At 39.7% G+C, this 19,436-nt stretch overlaps 1 protein-coding gene across 4 annotated transcripts in view; it reads left to right on the top strand.

Moving 5' to 3' along the window:
- Positions 1–30: 30 nt before the first annotated feature.
- Positions 31–19,436, top strand: part of VIRMA (vir like m6A methyltransferase associated) — a 64,376-nt gene continuing 44,970 nt past the window's right edge. The window contains exons 1-6 of one of the 4 annotated variants that reach the window (XM_034966360.2): positions 97–174; positions 5,723–5,772; positions 9,646–9,761; positions 15,240–15,326; positions 16,433–16,481; positions 18,578–18,746. In XM_034966360.2, the coding sequence (XP_034822251.2) occupies positions 5,725–5,772; positions 9,646–9,761; positions 15,240–15,326; positions 16,433–16,481; positions 18,578–18,746 (469 nt within the window). In that variant the 5' untranslated portion in view covers positions 97–174; positions 5,723–5,724. Of the gene's footprint in view, positions 3,782–5,722; positions 5,773–9,645; positions 9,762–15,239; positions 15,327–16,432; positions 16,482–18,577; positions 18,747–19,436 lie in introns of those variants that run through there. The other 3 variants (XM_003821101.6, XM_055116738.2, XM_055116739.2) reach the window with 3 other exon arrangements.

Here is a 19,436-nt window from a genome sequence, read left to right as displayed (position 1 = left end):
AGTGCTCTGGTCACCGGAAGTCCCGCTGTTTCTTCCTCTCCTGAGTCGCTGTCGCGGAGGCTGGAGCGCTGCCCCGGAAGTCCTCCCCCCTGTTCCCCGCCCGCGGCAAACATGGCGGTGGACTCGGCGATGGAGCTGTTATTTTTAGATACTTTTAAACACCCGAGCGCTGAGGTAAGGCTTGGCGACTTGATTCTGACGCTGCTTCTTGACTTGGGATCTTTACCAAAAAACCGTTAGGCGTTCTCGACTTTTCCTTCTGCAGATTGCTTCTTTAATTTCTCGCTTACACACAGACACCCTCCCCCGAGCTGTGTGAGCATCGCGTCTGAGGGAGGGCTGCAGCAGCCCCTTCATTTCCTTGCTTTAACTTGGGCCCTCCGTGTCTTTGGTCGAGTTGGCTTTTCTGCTTGCATGGCTTTATTTTTTATTTTTCCTGTCAGGTTTGGGCCTTGAGAAGGATCAGGGTTCTCAGGTTTACCTCAGATGGCGTTTGGGAGGGGTCTTGGTTTGACAGTAGTGTTTGACAGTAGTGCCAGAGTCTGAGCAGTTCTCGTTGGCTTCGTGGTTTCCGAATCACGATGTTTCTAAATCCTTTCTCTTTGGCCTCTTTTCTGTCGGGAGTTATGTTCCCCAGTTGTGACACTTACTTGGTTTAGGATTACGGTGCTCTCCGATTTGGCCTGAAACTTTAATACTTGTCTCTCGGAGAGATTTCACACATTAGGAATGAGATGCATTCACGGAGAATACTTGCGAAGAGGGGAGAGTTGAGAGAATTATAGTTAAACTCATCAGCAGACATCTCTTTTGAGGTTGGAGGTGGAATGTTGTGGAGTAATATTTCTGTACAAAACTACTTGAGCGCCCCTTAATGTACAATTGGCCCTGCAATATGTAGATTAAACATAACTGGTTAACTAAAGATTCCTGAAAGCAGACCAAAAATGAACTTGAATGAAGTCTACGGAGAAATTGTTAAAAAAAAAAAAAGAACTTCACATTTTTCTGTCTTAATGTAAGCTTAGAGAACTGTTCTTTCTTTGGAGATTATTTTTTTCCTTTTATTTTTATCAAGTGTGCTCTTGTATCAAGCTTTTTGAGGACAGATATAATTTCTCTTTTTCTCAGCTGTATCTCCAGTGCCTAGGACAGTATTAGCAAAATATAGGTGCTCAATAAATATTTGAATGGAAAATGTTTAAAATGTTCTTTCTTTTATGAGATGGTAATGATAGTGGGTAGTGATTGTATCATAATGCTTTACTTGGCAAAATAAAAAGTTGACAGCTGTGATCTAATTTAACGAATGGTTTATAGGTTTGTAAAAGTCAAAAGTTGGAGAACTTTGAGTTAGCATTTCTTACTGACAATTAATTTATGGTCTCACATTTAATGTGGGTCAGTTAGCACTGTTTGTTCAATGACTATATCTGACATTCCAGCCGAGATTTAGAAAACCCTCAATGGAGGCAGTAGTTGGATCAGAACAAACTTATCATGTGTATAGAAATAGAGAACAGTTAAAACTGAAAGAGCCTGGCGCAGTGGCTCATGCCTGTAATCTCAGCGTTTTGGGAGGCGGAAGCAGAAGGATTGCTTGAGTCCAGGAGTTTGAGACCAGCCTAGGCAACATAGTGCAACCCCTGTCTCTACAAAAGAAAATTAACTAGTTGTGGTGGTTTGATCTTGTTGCCCCAGCTACTCGGGAGGCTGAAGTGGAAGGATCATTTGAGCCTGGGAGGTCAAGGCTGCAGTGAGCTAAGATCACAGCACTGTGCTCCAGCCTGAGCAACAGAGTGGGACCCTGTCTCGAAAGGAAGAAAGAGAGAAAGAGAAAGAGAAAAAGGAAAAAGAGAAAGAGGCATGTGATGAATTAGTTTAGTACTATTCTAGTTTAGGAAAATTGGCCTTCATTAGTTTATCATGTATTTCTATTCTTTTATTCATTCTTAGGTAAACATTGAGTACCTTGAGAGCATAGGGCAGATGGTAAATGCTTTCTTCTGGGGTGATTGGGGAAGGCTTAGCAGAGATCACATTTAAATCAAGTCTTGAAGGAGGAAATAGGGGTTTGTGGGTGATACGAAATACTGAAATGTTTGTTTTCAAGAAGTTATAACTCAGTATTGGAGATTAGATCCACAAAATTGTGATTTGAGTTAGAATGTGATGATCACATAAAGAAGCACAGTGTGAATTCGTTGGGGTTTATCATCTTAGTTTACAAAATGCCCATCAGTATGTGACGTATTAGAACTAGCTCCCTTTGTGGGTATAAATAAAAGATACATGATTTCAGAAGAGGCAGAGATAACTTTTCATTTGAGTGTATCAGGAAAGACTTCATCAAGGTGTTTGGCTTATGAACTTGGTCTTTGGTGAAAGGGGCAATATTTCACAGTTGTAGTTAGGAAAGGAAGGCATTCTACTGGGGTAGTCAGTCGTCTGTTAGGGTATGCTTGAAGTAGCAGTGTGAAGTGGCACCCAAGGCAATTCAAAGACAGATCATGGAGCTCCTTGAATGCTCAACAAAGAATTACAGACTTTAGGCCAGGCGCGGTGGCTCACGCCTGTAATCCCAGCACTTTGGTGAGGCTGAGGTGGGTTGATTGCCTGACGTCAGGAGTTCGACACCAGCCTGGGTAACACAGTGAAACCCCGTCTCTACTAAAATACAAAAAATTAGCTGGGCGTGGCGGTGTGCGTCTATAGTCCCAGCTACTCGGAAGGCTGAGGCAGGAGAATTGCTAGAACCCGGGAGGAGGAGGTTGCTGTGAGCCAAGATCACACCACAGCACTCCAGCCTGTGCGACAGAGCAAGACTCTGTCTTTTAAAATAAATAAATACATAAATAAATAAAAATTATGGACTTTGTTTTGTAGGAAATGGGTAGTTTTTGAGCAGGCGAATCATACAATTAGTAAGATACATTAGATAGATTACTTGGTCAATAATACTTAAAATGGTTCAGAGAAGGCCAGGCGCGGTGGCTCATGCCTGTAATCCCAGCACTTTGGGAGGCCGAGGCGAGCAGATCACGAGGTCAGGAGATCGAGACCATCCTGGCTAACATGGTGAAACCCTGTCTCTACTAAAAATACAAACAAATAGCCGAGCGTGGTGGCGGGTGCCTGTAGTCCCAGCTACTCAGGAGGCTGAGGCCGGAGAATGGCGTGAACCCGGGAGGCAGAGCTTGCAGTGAGCCGAGATTGTGCCACTGCACTCCAGCCTGGGCGACAGAGCGAGACTCCGTCTCAAAAAAAAAAAAAAAAAAAAAAAAAAAAAATGGTTCAGAGAAAATAGAGGTGAGGTGACAAAATCAGAGAGAAAAAGTGAGATGTTATGAAAACCTGAGTTAGCCAAGGGGCAGTAAGCATTGTTTAACATTTATTGAATGCTTAATTTGTGCCAGGCACAGTGGGCTTTGATAACTTAAGTAAATCATCTCTGGTCCTTCCATCAGTTTTTTTTTTTTTTTAAGACTAGGTCTTGCTCTGTCACCCAAGCTGGAGTGCAGTGGTGCGATCACAGCTCACTGCAGTTTCTCCCACCAGGGCTCAATCGATCCTTCCATCTCAGCCTCCCGAGTAGCTGGGACTACAGTTGTGCACCAACACGCCTGGCTAATTTTCATATTTTTTTGTAGAGACGGTGTTTTGCCATGTTTCCCAGGCTGGTCTTGAATTCCTGAGCTCAAGCGATTCTCCCACCTCAGCCTCCCAAAGTGCGAAGATTACAGGCGTGAGCCACTGCAGGGCCCATGCTGAGTTTTCAAAGGTAGTCATCTACATTTTATAGATAAGGAAACTGAGCCTGAGAGATGAGGTGACTTTCCTAAAATAGCATAGCTAGATTAAGATCCACCATCATACATTTTTCTGGCTCTAAGGCAGTGCTATGCTGTGTCCCAGTGGAACTACGTAGGAGAGGATTTATACAAGTTTTGGATATGTACAAATTTCGAGTATAGAATTGACAGGATGGCAACTGATTATGTGAAGGAGATAGGGTAGTTAAAAATGATAAAATTCTAGTTTTAGAGACAGGAGAACTAGTGGGACTAATGATGGTAAGAGTGTGGAAGTGAGTTTGATGGGAACGGGATAATTAGCCAGATTAATTTGCCCCATAGGAAGTTGAGAATCTGTTTAACAATTATTTATGAAAAACACTTTTGAAGGTGAGGGTATGGCTTTAGGAGGGGCAATACAAGTCAGAACAAAACCCATTGCCCTTGATTTCAAAGGAATTTGTAATATGGTAGAGAAGAGACATTTATTAGTTTCACACAGGGAATCTTTATTGCCAGCTGCCATTAACAGCTCTTTTTTTGGTATTGTATTTATTTTACCAATAATTTCCTCTTCTCCACATAAAGAATTGATACACATTTATAAGGCCAATCCACTGAGTTCAGAAGATAAGCAGTTAAACTTATTAAAAGACAATTTGATTGTGAGGGAATAGTGTTCCCGTGAATGAAAAAACACTTAACATTACAAATCAAGGATGCAAGATAAGCCAGGTGTGGTAGCATGTGTGCCTGTAGCCCCAGCCTGGGAGGCTGAAGTGGGAGGATCACTTGAGCCCAGGAGTTGGAGGACAGCCTGGGCAACATAGCAAACGCGGTGGCTCATGCCTGTAATACCAGCACTTTGGGAGGCTGAGGCAGGGGGATCACAAGGTCAGGAAATTGAGACCATCCTGGCTAACCTGGTGAAACCCTGTCTCTACTAAAAATACAAAAAAAATTAGCCAGGCGTGATGGTTAATTTTAGTAGATGGTAGTCCCAGCTACTCGGGAGGCTGAGGTAGGAGAATGGCGTGAACCTGGGAGGTGGGACTTGCAGTGAGGCTAGATTGTGCCACTGCACTCCAGCCTGGGCGACAGAGCGAGACTCTCTCAAAATAAATAAATAAATAATAAAAAAATATAAAAAAGCAAACTATATCTCTGATGTTAACATATACAATATTAGAAAAGTTGTTTAAGTTAAAATCAGATTTAAGCAAGATTATATGGTAAACAAGTGTATGAGTGGAAAGCTATTGTATTTGTATATTCCTGTTGATGAGTGAATTAATTTCCTTTCTGTATCTCTCCCTATCGTAATCAGCTTTTACTTTGTATTTTACACTGTAATTAACAGCTGTCTTTATATTAATATTTTTCCAAATCCTCTAGTGAATATTATGCTTAAATGTATACACCCATTGCCCACGTTAATATTACAATACTGTAATACTGTTTTGTGGTTTCGTTTTTCACCTAACAACGTGTTGTACATCTTTGTGAATCAAGAAGTAATACACCTATATAATATTTCAAAAGTAAGCTTATTTTTTTAAATTTTCTTTTTTTTTTTTGACTAGGTAATACATGTATGAGGTACAAATACAAAAGGTACAAAAGAGTATGTGGTAAAAAGTAAGTCTCATCACTGTCCCCTAACCATCTTGTTTCTCTCCTTAGATATTCTATATAATATCCTTTTTTATTGGCTGTGTAATATTCTTTAAGTGGTAATGCTATATATATTTTTTGAAACAGGGTCTTGCTCTGTTGCCCAGGTTGGAGTGCAGTGGTGTGCTTATGGCTTACTACAACTTTGACCTGGGCAATCCTCCTGCCTCAGCCTCCTGAGTAGCTAGGACTATAGGTGCACACCACCATGCCCGTCTAGTTTTTAAAGTTTTTTTTTTTTTTTTTTTTTGTAGAGATGGAGTCTTGCCGTGTTGCCAGGCTGGTCTCATACTCTTGGCCTCAGGTGATCTGTCTGTCTTGGCCTCCCAAAGTGCTACGATATTAATGCTATTATTTATATACTAAATTCTCATACATTTAGGTTTCTGACTTTACAGTGGTGTGTAATATTCTTGAAGCTAAATTGTTTTACACATTTTTAGTTATTTTTTTAATAGTACTTTCCAGTGTGGAAGTGCTGGGTTAAAATACAGTCCTAGGAGACTAGGTCGATACTGGAAAATCCTGTATTTTAGAGGTCATTTAAAAATTACTGTAGGAAGCCAATTAGGAACTCATCTGCAGAAGTGAAAAAGGAAGTGGTAGCAGTAGATGTGATAGCTAAAGGAGAGGGTAGAAAGAGAAGATAATTGCAGGGATAGAAGAATAAGGAAGGGAAACAGTTATGCTGTGACCTTTAAACATGCAGGTAAATGACTCCTTCCAAAGATAATTGTGGCTCAGAGTTGTGGAATCTGACCAGTCTTCTTCATATTCCTGTTACTTTCCTGATCATGAACCTTCCATGATTTCCCATTGTTAACCTGTTTTCCTAGGCTTTGTTTTTAATTCTCTGAAAACACAATTCAATAACCATTAATCAAGTGCCTATTAAAAATTCATTTATTAAATGAATATGCTAGACACTATGAATATACAGTAAACTAAGACATAGGTCTGTCTTCTTTAAACACATAGTCTAATGGGAGAGATAAGAGGCAATTACAATTCAGCTAGATAAAGGACTTTAGGCACTAGGAGGAGAGGCACCTATCTAGATTTGATCTGGCTCAGCTTTCAAGAGAAAGTTTACCTGTAAAAGGAGTTGGGGCAGAAGGATGTGATAGATTTCAAGCAGAGAGAACATCATGAGTGAGGGCATAAAAATGAGAAAAAGCATGGTAAGCTAGGGATATAAGTTTGCAGCAATAAAGAAGCCAGTCTTGTTTATAAGACCTAGGAATTTGGCTTGGCAGCAGTAAGATCAGGGGAGTGGTACATTTATAGTTTAGAAAGACCATACTTCAGTAGGAGAATGGGTTGATGGGAGGCAAGAAAGAAGCACAGGATGCAAAGGCGTGGGAATGATATAATGGACTTTGGGGACTTGGAGGGGGAAGGTTGGAACGGGGGTGAGGGATAAAAGACTACATATTGGGTACAGTGCACACTGCTTGGGAGACAGGTACACTAAAATCTCAGAAATCACCGTTAAAGAACTTATCCATGTAAACAACCACTTGTATCCCAAAAACTATTGAAATAAAAATTTAAAAAACAAAAATTAAAAAAGAAGCACAAAATCAGTTAGGATCCTATTGCTGTAATTCATATTGGAGTGATGTAGTATATGGAACTAAAGGAGTGACAGCCGGAATGGAGGAGAGCTTTAATCAATAGGACTTGGTGTTTGAATAGATAGATGATATAGATGAGAGAGGATGAGAAGTCCAGGATAATAATGTCTTGGGCAATATGTGGATGGTGATGCCATCACTAATGTAGGAGAATTCAGTTTGGATTTGTTGAGTTTGGTGCACAAGGGACATTGAAATGGAGAGGCTGAGTGGGCAGTTGGATATAGTAGCCTGGGGCTCAGGAGAGAGGTCCTAGATGGAGATACAGATTGGGAATTGTCCTCTGGCTGTGGATGAGAATCTTGTTTTTGTAATTCTGTTGGTTGTTCTTAGCTACTCTTCTCTGCTTTCCTCCCCTGTTTTGCTATTTTGCCCTCTAGCTATGATGAACTATGTTTGCAATTTCTTTCTTTCCCTTTTTTTTTTTTTGACAGAGTCTCGCTTTGTTGCTTAGGATGGGGTGCAGTTGTGCCATCATGACTCACTGCAGCCTTGACCTCCTGGGCATAAGTGATCCTCTCACCTCAGTCTCCTGAGTAGCTGGGACTACAGGCATGTGCTACCATGCCCAGCTGATTTTTTAATTTTTTGTAGACACAGGATCTTCCTATATTGCCCAGGCTGATCTTCTTGAACCCTGCCCTCAAGTGATCCTCCTGCCTCAGCCTCCCAAAGTGCTGGGATTACAGGTGTGAGCCATGGCTCCCAGCCTGCACTTTTGTGAATGTTCCATGTTCTCTTTTGCATTCCTTTTGTGCATGCCTTCTCCCTTGTTTGCCTACAACCTGGGCTGGGGACCTAGATACCCCTCTGAATTTTCATAGCATCCTTTGTGAGTCTGTATCATGGCAATTTATCTGCTTGTCTACCACAACAGATTGTCTGTTTCGTAATGGCAGAGATTATGTCTTGTCTTTGTAGCCTCAGAACTAGCATACTTTGGAACACAGTCGACATTTAATAAATATTTAGAAATAAATATTTAACAGAACTGGTAGCAGCAAATACAGAAACTCTTTTATATACAAACAAAATAGATTTTGAAAGGCTATTTGTAAATCCTTAAATTCATTGTTGATAAGCATGATATTCTTTATAGCGAGACTCAGTCTTTCTAGATGCAAATAATGTGAGCCATTCTTCTCATGATGGACTTTGACCACTTGGTAATAACAGTTGACTGAAGTAATAGGAAAAGTTGACATAAAATTGTCCAAAAACAATGTGAAAACTCTCTTTTTAATTATTGAAAACAAGAATTATATTTGCCTAATCCTGTGTCAAATGATAGATGTAAGTATATACTAGATATAATTTATGCTGTTTCTTTTTTTGTTTGTTTTTCTTTTTTCCCCAGGATGGAGTCTTACTTTGTCACCCAGGCTGGAGTGCAGTGAGGCAATCATATCATAACTTAACTATAGCCTCAAACTCCTGGGCTCAAGTGATCCTCCTACCTCAGCCCCCTGAGTAGTTAGGGTTACAGGCATGCACCTCTGCTTCTATTTTTTTTTCTATATAATAAACTCTTAGTTTGTGGTTTTTTTTTTTTTTTTAATTTTAGGAGGGGTTTATCTCGGCTATTCAGTACCTAAATGCTTTCCCTGATCCCTTGATATTAGTTGGTATGTAAGTTTAACAAAGTAAGCTGATCTAAGTACAGATTTGCAGTTTCTTATCTATAATTCAGAAACTCAAAAATGGCAAAAAACTTACACCAAAAAACACAAAACCCTACCCTGAATTCATTTGGCCATGCAGTCTAATCTGAACTGATATGGTGCTTGTTATAATCTTTTTTTTTCTTTTTTTTTGAGACAGAGTCGCTCGCTCTGTCACCCAGGCTGGAGTGCAGTGGTGCGATCTCAGCACACTGCAAGCTCTGCCTCCCGGGTTCACGCCATTCTCCTGCCTCAACCTCCCAAGTAGCTGGGACTACAGGTGCCCGCCACTGCACCCGGCTAATTTTTTGTATTTTTTAGTAGAGACGGGGTTTCACCGGGGTCTCGATCTCCTGACCTCGTGATCCACCTGCCTGAGCCTCCCAAAGTGCTGGGATTACAGGTGTGAGCCACTGCGCCCGGCCATAATCTTTATTTAGTGTGAATGTTGATACGTGTGGCTGCAGAATATTAATGTTTTGATTACAGGGTGCTGCTGCAGAAGCCACTGGGGGTCTAAAGTAATATGCAATATTTGGATTATATTATCTTTCTAGAAATCAAAAAGTCAGGATTCTGAAAGGCATTTGGCTCCAGAGATTTCAGATAAGGGACTCTGTGTCTATATTAGTCTAAGCAAAACATCAGCAGGGAAGTAAATGCATGGCAGAAAATGTTAGGCAAATTGAGAAACTTGAGTAAGTACATCTTATCAGCTATTTATACAACACTGTAAATAATATAATATATTTAATGATATTTAATGATATGGAATGTTAAGTTTACATGTGACATTGTGAATGAATAAAATTTGAATAGAGAAACTGTTTTACAGAATGTTCCGAACCCCTTCCCCTCCGGCTTTTTTTTTTGTTACAGCAAAGTTCTCATATAGATGTGGTTCGTTTTCCATGTGTGGTTTATATCAATGAAGTCCGAGTCATACCCCCAGGAGTAAGAGCCCATAGCAGTCTGCCAGACAGTAGAGCATATGGGTAAGTCAACTCTCTTTTTAAAAGTATTTTTTGGTTAAAGATTGTCTTAGAAACATATTCTTAAATGCAAAAATGTAAGGGAATATTTTACAAGTAATAAAATCCTGAAGCTATTCAGTTATGGTTATGCTGCATTGTAATTGGCTCTATATTTTCTGTATAATGCATATATCATCTTAAACCTGAAAACAGTAATTATTTGACCTGTGTACTAGGTAAGATTTTTCTTTATTCATTTTTTTTTTTAACTGATGGTGTTAGGTTTACGTTTTCTAAAATATCCTGGGGTGGTGTAACCAGGTAGATGAAGTATTTTTAACCTGATTTTTCTCTTGAAAATAAGTGGGAATTAGTTGAAATATTTATAAATGTATCTTACTATTATTATTATTATTATTACTCCTTTTTTTTTTTTGAGATGGAGTTTTGCTCCTGTTGTCCAGGCTGGAATGCAATGGCGCAATCTTGGCTCACTGCAACCTCTGCCTCCTGGGTCCAAGTGAGTCTCCTGCCTCACCCTCCTGAGTAGCTGGGATTACCCCACCACCACACCCGGCTAATTTTTTGTATTTTTAGTAGAGATGGGGTTTCACCATATTGGTCAGACTGGTCTGACCCAGCACTTTGGGACTGGTAATCCCAGCACTTTGGGAGGCTGAGGCAGGAGGAACACCTGAGGTCAGGAGTTCAAAACCAACCTGGCCAACAGGGAGAAACCCCGTCTCTACTAAAAATACAAAATTAGCCAGGCATAGTGGCGCATGCCTGTAATCCCAGCTACTCGGGAGGCTGAGGCAGGAGAATCGCTTGAACCTGGGAGGCGGAGGTTGTGGTGAGCTGAGACTGCGTCATTGCACTCTAGCCTGGGCAACAAGAGTGAAACTGTCTCAAAAAAAAGAAAAAGAGTTAAACTAGCTACTTTGTGGTGGGTGTTATGGGACAGATTCAAAGTTAAGGGCTCATTTCTTCATAATTGTGGAAAATAGTTCATTATTTGTAGAAATAGGTATAAAGTCTTCATAGGCATCTTTCAAAAATTAAAAGATACACAAGAAAGATCTTTAATGTTTATAGTGAAGGATCATTATAAGTGACTTCATATCTTTTTTTCCATGTTTAAGAAAATTAACTCAAGTTTCCCTATACGTTTCTTCCTGATTTTCCTGTAAAGGGAGCTTTGTGTAGAATGAGGAAGATTGGATAATGATAGTGTATATCCAACAGTCTTCTCTAATTGTACTGCTTTTGGCCAAAAAAAGTTTGTCATTTATTGTTCCATAACAAATTATAGCAAATATAGCAGCTTAAAACTACACATTTATTATCTCACATTGTTTCTGAGGGTCAGGATTCTGGGAGTCGCTTAGCTGGCTCAGGTTCTTTCATGAAGTTGTAGTCAAGATATAGACTGGGGCTGAAGAATTTGCTTGGTAGTTCATTCATGGGGCTGCTGGCAGGAGGTTTCACTTCTTTGCCAGGAGATCCTCTCCATGGGCTTATTCGTGTCATGACATGGCTTCTTCCAGAGTGAGTGATCTAAGAGTGAGAGGGCATGCCCAAGAAAGAAGCCACAGGCCGTGTGTTTTATAACTTAATATCAGAAGGTGACATATTATCATCTTTACCATATTCTGTAGGTTACATATTCTGCTGCTATAGTGTGGGAGGGGCCTACATAGGGTGTACACCTTACCACATAGGGTGTGAATACCAGGAAGCAAGTGTCATTGGGGTCATCTTAGGGACTGGCTACCATAGCAGGCAAACTGGATTTCGGCAATTAGCTGCCATTGGTAGGATTATTTGTTGCATTTTCCGTTATCTTAACCCTCTTCCTTTTTCTTAGCTGGAGATGTGTGGCTTTTCATGTTGTAATAACTCTAAACATAAGGTATCAGAAACAAATTTATACATGGTTAGTATGCTACAGAACAGTAAAATAAAGTATTAACGCAGTAAAACAAATGTAAGAGTGAGGGCCAGGCACGGTGGCTTATGCCTGTAATCCTAGCACTATGGGAGGCTGAGGCAGGTAGATCATTTGAGGTCACGAGTTTGAGACCAGCCTAGCCAACATGGTGAAACCATGTCTCTATTAAAAACACAAAAATTAGCCAGCTGTGGTGGTGCACACCTGTAATCCCAGCTACTCAGGAGGCTGAGGCAGGAGAATCGCCTGAACCCGGGGGGTGGAGGTTGCAGTGATCTGAGATCGCACCACTGCACTCCAGCCTGGGCAACAGAGCGAGACTCCACCTTAAAAAAAAGAAAAAAGAGCCAGGAAGACCGAATCTGAAAGTTGAAAGCAGTGTTAGAGATCAAGTGATATTTGTGGGCATACTTTATAATAGTGTTTTTTCTCATTATAAAATTTAGAAATGCTTAGATAAAATTAAAATCCCTTTAATCCCTTTATTCTGGTAGGGTGTGGTGGCTCAGGCCTCTAATCCCAGCACTTTGGGAGGCCGAGGCAGGAGGATCACTTGAGACCAAGAGTTTGGAGACCTCGTCTCTACAAAAAATTTAAAAATTAGTTGGGCGTGGTGGCTCATGCCTGTAGTCCTCGCTGCTTGGGAGGCTGAGGCGGGAGGATTGCTTGAACCCAGGAGTTAAGAGTTGCAGTGAGCTGTGATTGTGCCATTGCCCTCCAGCTTGGGCAACAAAGCAAGACTGTGTTTCAAAAAAAAAAAGTAATAACAATAATAATTATAATTCCTCTATTCCAAGAGCATCTTAACATTTGATATATATTTTTAATGTGTGTGTGTTTGTATGTGTGTGTGTGTTCATACATATATATGTATGCTTATATATGTATTTTATTATTACTTTTTGTAAATATAATACCTTACGTAAGGTTAGGTTTTTTAGAGTCACCGAGTTGTAAGATAACTGGCTAGTGCAGTCAGATTTCGTTTGATTCTTTAAATCGTTTTTCAGTGACCAGGACCTGAGCCTTTAGGGTCTCAAAAGTAAAGAAAGAGTTTGTATTTTAGCTCTTTTTCCTTTTCTTGAGATACTGAAGTCCAGGGTCTAGTTTAAAGAAGGGCCAGGAGGGGTCAGGTGCAGTGGCTCACGCCTGTAATCCCAGCACTTTGGGAGGCTGAGGCGGGTGGATCAGCTGAGGTCAGGAGTTTGAGACCAGCCTGGCCAACATAGTGAAACCCCGCCTCTACTGAAAATACAAAAATCAGCTGGGCCTGGTGGCGCGTGCCTGTAGTCTCAGCTACTTGGGTTGCTGAGGTAGGATCACTTGAACCTGAGAGGCGGAGGTTGTGGTGAGCTGAGATCGTACCACTGCACTCCAGCCTGGGCGACAAGAGCAAGACTCCGTCTCAAAAAAAAAAAAAAAAGAAAAGAAAAGAAAAGAAAAAAAAGTAAAGAAGGGCAAGAGGAAGAGACTAGAGTTGTTGGGTGCATATGATTGAATTTGGGTAAGGCAAATGTATGTTGTTATTTTGCTGTTACTTTTTAGTGTTTTATGTATTCCTTTATTTCATTTATAATATATCAGGAGTACTTTTACATCATTAAATATTACTTGATTTTATGATTTCTAATAGCTACATAGTCTAATGAATGACTATACTATAAATATATTTGATTAGTCTCCTATGTGGGGACTGTTAGATGATTTTTAGTTTTCAAATTACAAGTAATAGTATGATGAATATCCTCTTGAAAAAAAATCTGTTCGCATATCAAAGTTTCTGTAAAAACACTTTCTAGAAAAAAGTGCATCAAATGGTGTGTCTTTGTCCATTTTGTGTTACTTTAACAGAATACCACATACTGGATAATTTATAAAGAAATTTATATCTCAAAGTTCTGGAGACTGGGAAGTCCAGTATCAAGGTGCCAGCAATCTGGCAAGAACGTTCTTGCAGCTTCATCTCATGGTGGAAAGCAAGAGCCAGAGAGCCCAAGAGAGCAAAAGGGAGCTGAACTTGCTTTGTTAACAAGCATACTGTCACAGTAACTAATCCACTCCCCAGATAACAACATTCATTCATTCATGAGGGCAGAGTCCTCATGATCCAGTCATGTCTTATTAGGCTTGCCTCCCAACACTGTTGCATTGGGGATTAAATTTCCAGGACATGGACTTTGTGGGGTACGTTCAAACGGTGGCTTGATGTGAACATTTTCTTAGTCTCCTGAATTTTATTGCCACATTGCTTTTCAGAATGATGATGCCTGTTTGTGCTTCTACCAGAAGTGCATACAGGAATCTCTTTGATAGTACTCTAGACATTATAGTTATTAACATTTGGATTTTTATATAAATGAACAAGAATAAAGTATGTGGTTTTCAAAGTCAAGATTTTAGTTGAATTTAAGGAATTTCAACCAAGGGTGCTATGGTATGGTATCTTTTACATAAAGTGTAGTAAGATTTTAGTCTAATGCAAATTAAATAGGCTCTGATATTAACCAAATAATCTATTTTTAGAAACCCCAAAATATTTTTGTAAATTGCTGCTGTACAAATATCAATTGGCTTTAAGTCACAACTTAGGGCTGTGATGCTAAAGTTACTATTATAGTCTTGTATTAATGTGGATTAAGTTGAAATTGTAATTACACAACTTGAAGTTAGCTAATCCCTGATTCTTTTGGTAATGAAAGGGAACAGGCATGCCTGAGTCCCAGCACTTTGGGAGGCTGACATGGGAGGATCACTTGAGCACAGGAGCTCGAGACCAGCCCGGGCAACATAGTGATACCTTATCTCTACTTAAAAAAAAAAAAAAATTAGCCCAGTGTAGTGGCATACACCTGTAGTCCCAGCTACTTGGGAGGCTGTAGCAGGAGGATTGTTTGAGTCTGGGAGCTCGAGGCTACAGTGAGCTGTAGTCACACCACTGCACCCCAGCCTGGGCAAGAAAGCAAGACTCTGTCTCCAAAAAGAAGGGGAGGCCAGGCACAGTGGTTCACACCCAGCACTTTGGGAGCCTGAGACGGGCGAATCACCTGAGGTCAGGAGTTTGAGACCAGCCTGGCTAACATAGCGAAACCCCATTTCTACTAAAAATACAAAAAAATCAGCTGGGCATGGTGGTGCGTGCCTGTAATCCCAGCTGCTCAGGAAGCTGAGGCAGGAGAGTCACTTGAACCCAAGAGTGGAGGTTGCAGTGAGCCGAGATCATGCCTGCCATTGCACTCCAGCTTGGGTAACAAGAGCGAAACTCTGTAACACCGTCTCAAAAAAAAAATGAATAGTGATAGCATGCAAAAAGTACTTGATTAAAATTTGATATTCAGTAATACTTAAAATCAGCTGTTGGCTACTTGAGATTGGATGTGAATAAAATTACATACAATATCATAGTTAACTATATTTTTGTTATTTAAATCTTAGGAACATCATATTCTAATTCTAGAATTGCTCTTAACTTTGTACTTACTATGTTATTTGTTTTAATTTAGGAAGTGTTTGTTACAAAGGCTGATGTTTCAATTTTGTTTCATTTACAGAGAGACATCTCCCCATACATTTCAATTAGACCTGTTCTTCAACAATGTAAGCAAACCAAGTGCCCCTGTTTTCGATAGGTTGGGAAGGTATGTACCTGCTAGGTAATTTCACCAGAAACTCAGGAGTTAGTAAGCAACACCTTTTGATTGATTCTTTAGATAGAAGAAAAGGATGTATCTGCTGGTAGACCCAAGGACACAGGGTTTAATTGTGTCAAGGTGGTATTAAAGAAATGTCAAACTCCTGAGGAGATGCTAAGTTTATAAAATAAAAATTTTAATGTGTGAAATAGCCATTGTTTGTTAACTTGTGACTCGTGCATGTGTTTCTTATATACATGATACTTTCACACATGATAGTAACCTTCTAATTTGGAAAATATCTTTGATTCTTAAATTATATAGACACATTGAGAGCTAATATTTTATGTGTGTCTTTCATATCACACTACTGTGCAATTTATAATTCCATAGCCACATTTTGTAAAATGAAACTTTTGTTAGTAGATACCCCCTTTTTTGATTATTTAGTACATGCTAGGTAGTTTTTTTCAGGTTAGGTATTATTAAACCTGTTGTTATGATGTCTGCAAACAAATGACCATTCAATGGGTTTACTTAGAACTCATAAAATAAAAAAAATTAAAGGCAGCTTAAAAATGAGAAAATGTCTTTCTGTCAGGAATTAACAGTTTCTTAGACATCACTCATTCTGTTATTGACCCCTCTCTTATTTATTATTAAATTATGTCAATAATTTAACTTTTTTTTTAAATGAAGGGAAACCTTAGATAATTTGAAGCAGGTAATTTTTAGTATTTGGGGGTGTTTTTATGTCAGTACCTACTTAATAAAAACAGGTGCTTTTCTTAAATTTTGGTTGTAGTCTACATTTTTGTATGACTGTAATGCAATGGTTCTCTACTCTGGCTGTACATTAGAATTACCTGGTGTGCTTTTAAAAATTTATTGATGTCCATACTCATCCCAAAGCAATTAATTCAGAATCTGGGATTGATTTTTTTAAATCACATTTTGGGGACAATACATTAAACTCAAACTTTGTGGTTTATTGAATCAAAACAAAAATCTAACATTTGATTATATTAAAATATTTGAATCTAGAGAGACGTCTTCATGAACTGTGATGTTCAGTGTTTGAGCTTACATATTTATTTCTACTCTCTTGACAGCCTGGAATATGATGAGAATACTTCCATCATCTTTAGACCTAACTCAAAGGTAATTCTGGAAGTCAGTTTTCAGCTTGTCATTACTATTTGCTCTCAACTCCATTTAAAGTTTTTGATCCACATAAATCAGTGTTGCAGAGTGTCATATCTTTTTTTTTTTTCTTTGTGTTTTCTGAGATGGAGTCTCGCTGTGTCACCCAGGCTGGAGTGCAGTGGCGCAATCTTGGCTCGCTGCAAGCTCCGCCTCCCAGGTTCACGCCATTCTCCTGCCTCAGCCTCCCGAGTAGCTGGGACTAGAGGTGTCCGCCACCATGCCCGGCTAATTTTTTGTATTTTTAGTAGAGACGGGGTTTCACCATATTAGCCAGGATGGTCTTGATCTCCTGACCTCGTGATCCAACCGCCTCAGCCTCCCAAAGTGCTGGGATTACAGGCGTGAGCCACCGCGCCCAGCTCAGAGTGTCATATCTTATCTGATTCTTCTAGCACCTAGACACTATTTTATAATGCAGTAAAGACATTGTAATGCCGTTCTCTACCTATAAAGCTCTTTCTTCCTCTTTCGAGTCAAGAAGAGGCCAGCATTTGTGCTTTACCATCTTTCATTTAGATAGGCAAGTTCAGAAGACGACAGGCAGGCAAATTGTTATTAGACACTACTGTGCCTTAAAGTTTCTTTTAAAAGTACATATTTCATATTTCTCCTTTCTTATCAAAAATATGCCTTTTTTCTTGATATGCCAGATGCCATGCTGGAAGCATTTAGTGGCAGATTTGAAATGCAAAAATAATTATGACCTGGTATGGGACTACTCAGCTTGCTGTTTGGTTTTGGGGGGGATGGGTATTAAATCCTTTGCATCCTGTTTAGACTAAAAATTATCATTGTTATCTGTTTATCTTCCTTCCAGTGGGATTTCTGTTCAGTCTATCAATCCTTGGCCAGTCTTTGAACCCTTCCTCTGGTCCCCAGTTTCCCTGTATAGTCTAACAAAGAAATATTAATTTCTTTTTTCCTTATTGTGCCTCCAGAAGGGGCCCTGGTAACACTTATAACTTTGTCTTTACCCAATATGGTGGGGTGGAAAGAGAACTCAGAAGTCAGGGCCTTTGGTTTCTCATGCAGGCTCTTCTTCACATGCTCTGGTTTTCTTATTTCTTAAAAGGGAATGACAATATCTGCTCTCATAATTGTGAAGATGTAGCTATTAATGTAGATAAGCTCTAGAAAGCATAAAGTTATTTTTTCTTATAGGGAAATATTGAGGGTTAATGGCATTGGCAAAAGCCTTTAATCTTTTTAGGAGAAAGTTTCTTTGCAAAAACAATTTATTTAATGCCTCTGGGTTCCCTTACTTTTTTTTTTTTTTTGAGACCAAGTCTCGCTCTGTCGTCCAGGCTAGAGTGTGCAGTGGCGCAATCTTGGCTCACTGCAGCCTCCGCCTCCTGGGTTCAAGCAATTCTCTGCCTCAGTCTCCTGATTATCTGGGATTACGGGTGCCGCCACCACCCCGGCTAATTTTTGTAATTTTAGTAGAGTCGAGGTTTCACCATCTTGGCCAGGCTGGTCTTCAACTCCTGACCTTGTGATCCACCCACCTTAGCCTTCCAAAGTGCTGAAATTACAGGCGTGAGCCACTGCACCCGGCCAATTCCCTTACTTTTTAACGTACAATGTGGGTACGTAAAATATACCTGCATTTATGAATTTGGCTTGTGAGAAGAATGCTATGCAGTTTTATGGACTTTATCATTCTTGAGACTGAGCATCATTTGTGCTTTTGGTCCCTTCTACGACCCCTGTACCTATTGGGGTTTAATTTATTAATTAGCAATAACTCCTACTTAATTTTATTCTCATTTGTTTTCTCTTGGATGGGAGTCTGGTTATACTTTTTGAACAAGGTTGACATAAAGCATAGGACTGGGAGATGTAATCTTAGGACAGGTGCAGGTGTAGTTATGGTAGCTCTGGAGAACCACACTAAAAGCTGTGCCTAGGTAAATTTCACTTTGTGTTGACTTTGCATTTTCAGCATACTTTTAAAGACTTTAGTTGAACCACAATCTAATTTGGTATCAGCTAACTTCTAGCATTTTAAAACATGACTTTGAAAGATTTTTTTTGCCCTCCCTGAAAATCAGGTGAATACTGATGGTCTGGTGCTAAGAGGCTGGTATAACTGTCTGACACTGGCAATATATGGATCAGTGGATAGAGTGATAAGTCATGACAGAGACTCTCCACCACCACCACCTCCACCTCCACCACCTCCCCAGCCACAACCAAGTTTGAAAAGGAATCCAAAACATGGTGAGAATTTTAAATTTGCTTTTGCAAGTGAAACTTATATCCGTGGTGTAAAAAAAAAAAAATTCGAATAGCGCTCTTTTACCTTTTGTTTTTGTTTTATTTCTTGAGAGGAAGAGAGGGGGAGAGAGGGAGGGAGGAGATGAGAGGGAGAAGCAGAGGGGCAGAGGGGGAGAGGAGGAGGAAGAGGGGGAGATAGGAGGAAGAGAAAGAAGAGGCAAGAGGGAGAAGGGGAGGGAGAGAGAGGAGGGAAAGTGAGGGATTGGGGTGGGAGAGAGTGAGCAAGCACACCTCGTTCACCTTTTGAACCTTGCTTAAGACTTGACAAGATAGCTATCTGTTAGTCTCCCATTCTTGTCTATAAGAGTTTCTTTTTATGTTGAAGTGGTGACATTTTATTTTCTTCCTCTGTTTTCCTAGAGAACTTTTAAAACTGATCTGAGGGAATTTTTTCCCATTTAAAGTATCTTAATGATAATGCAATCTAGTGACTATTCATGGTTTACTATTAAAATTATTTGTAAATGAATTGAAAAATAGGCAGGGAGTTTGTTACATATTCGTGGAATACTGATATAAATGACTTTTTTTTTCAAGAGTGCATTTAAAATTTATTAGGTATATACATCTTAACTAATGTAGATTTCTTCCACTTTTGAGAACCTTTTGCTCATTAACTGGAAACAAGAAAAA

This window comes from Pan paniscus, chromosome 7 (assembly GCF_029289425.2).
Source record: "Pan paniscus chromosome 7, NHGRI_mPanPan1-v2.0_pri, whole genome shotgun sequence".
Classification (NCBI taxonomy): Eukaryota; Metazoa; Chordata; class Mammalia; order Primates; family Hominidae; genus Pan; species Pan paniscus.
The sequence above is the reverse complement of the archived record's forward strand: the minus strand, read 5'-3'. Positions and strand labels throughout refer to the sequence as shown.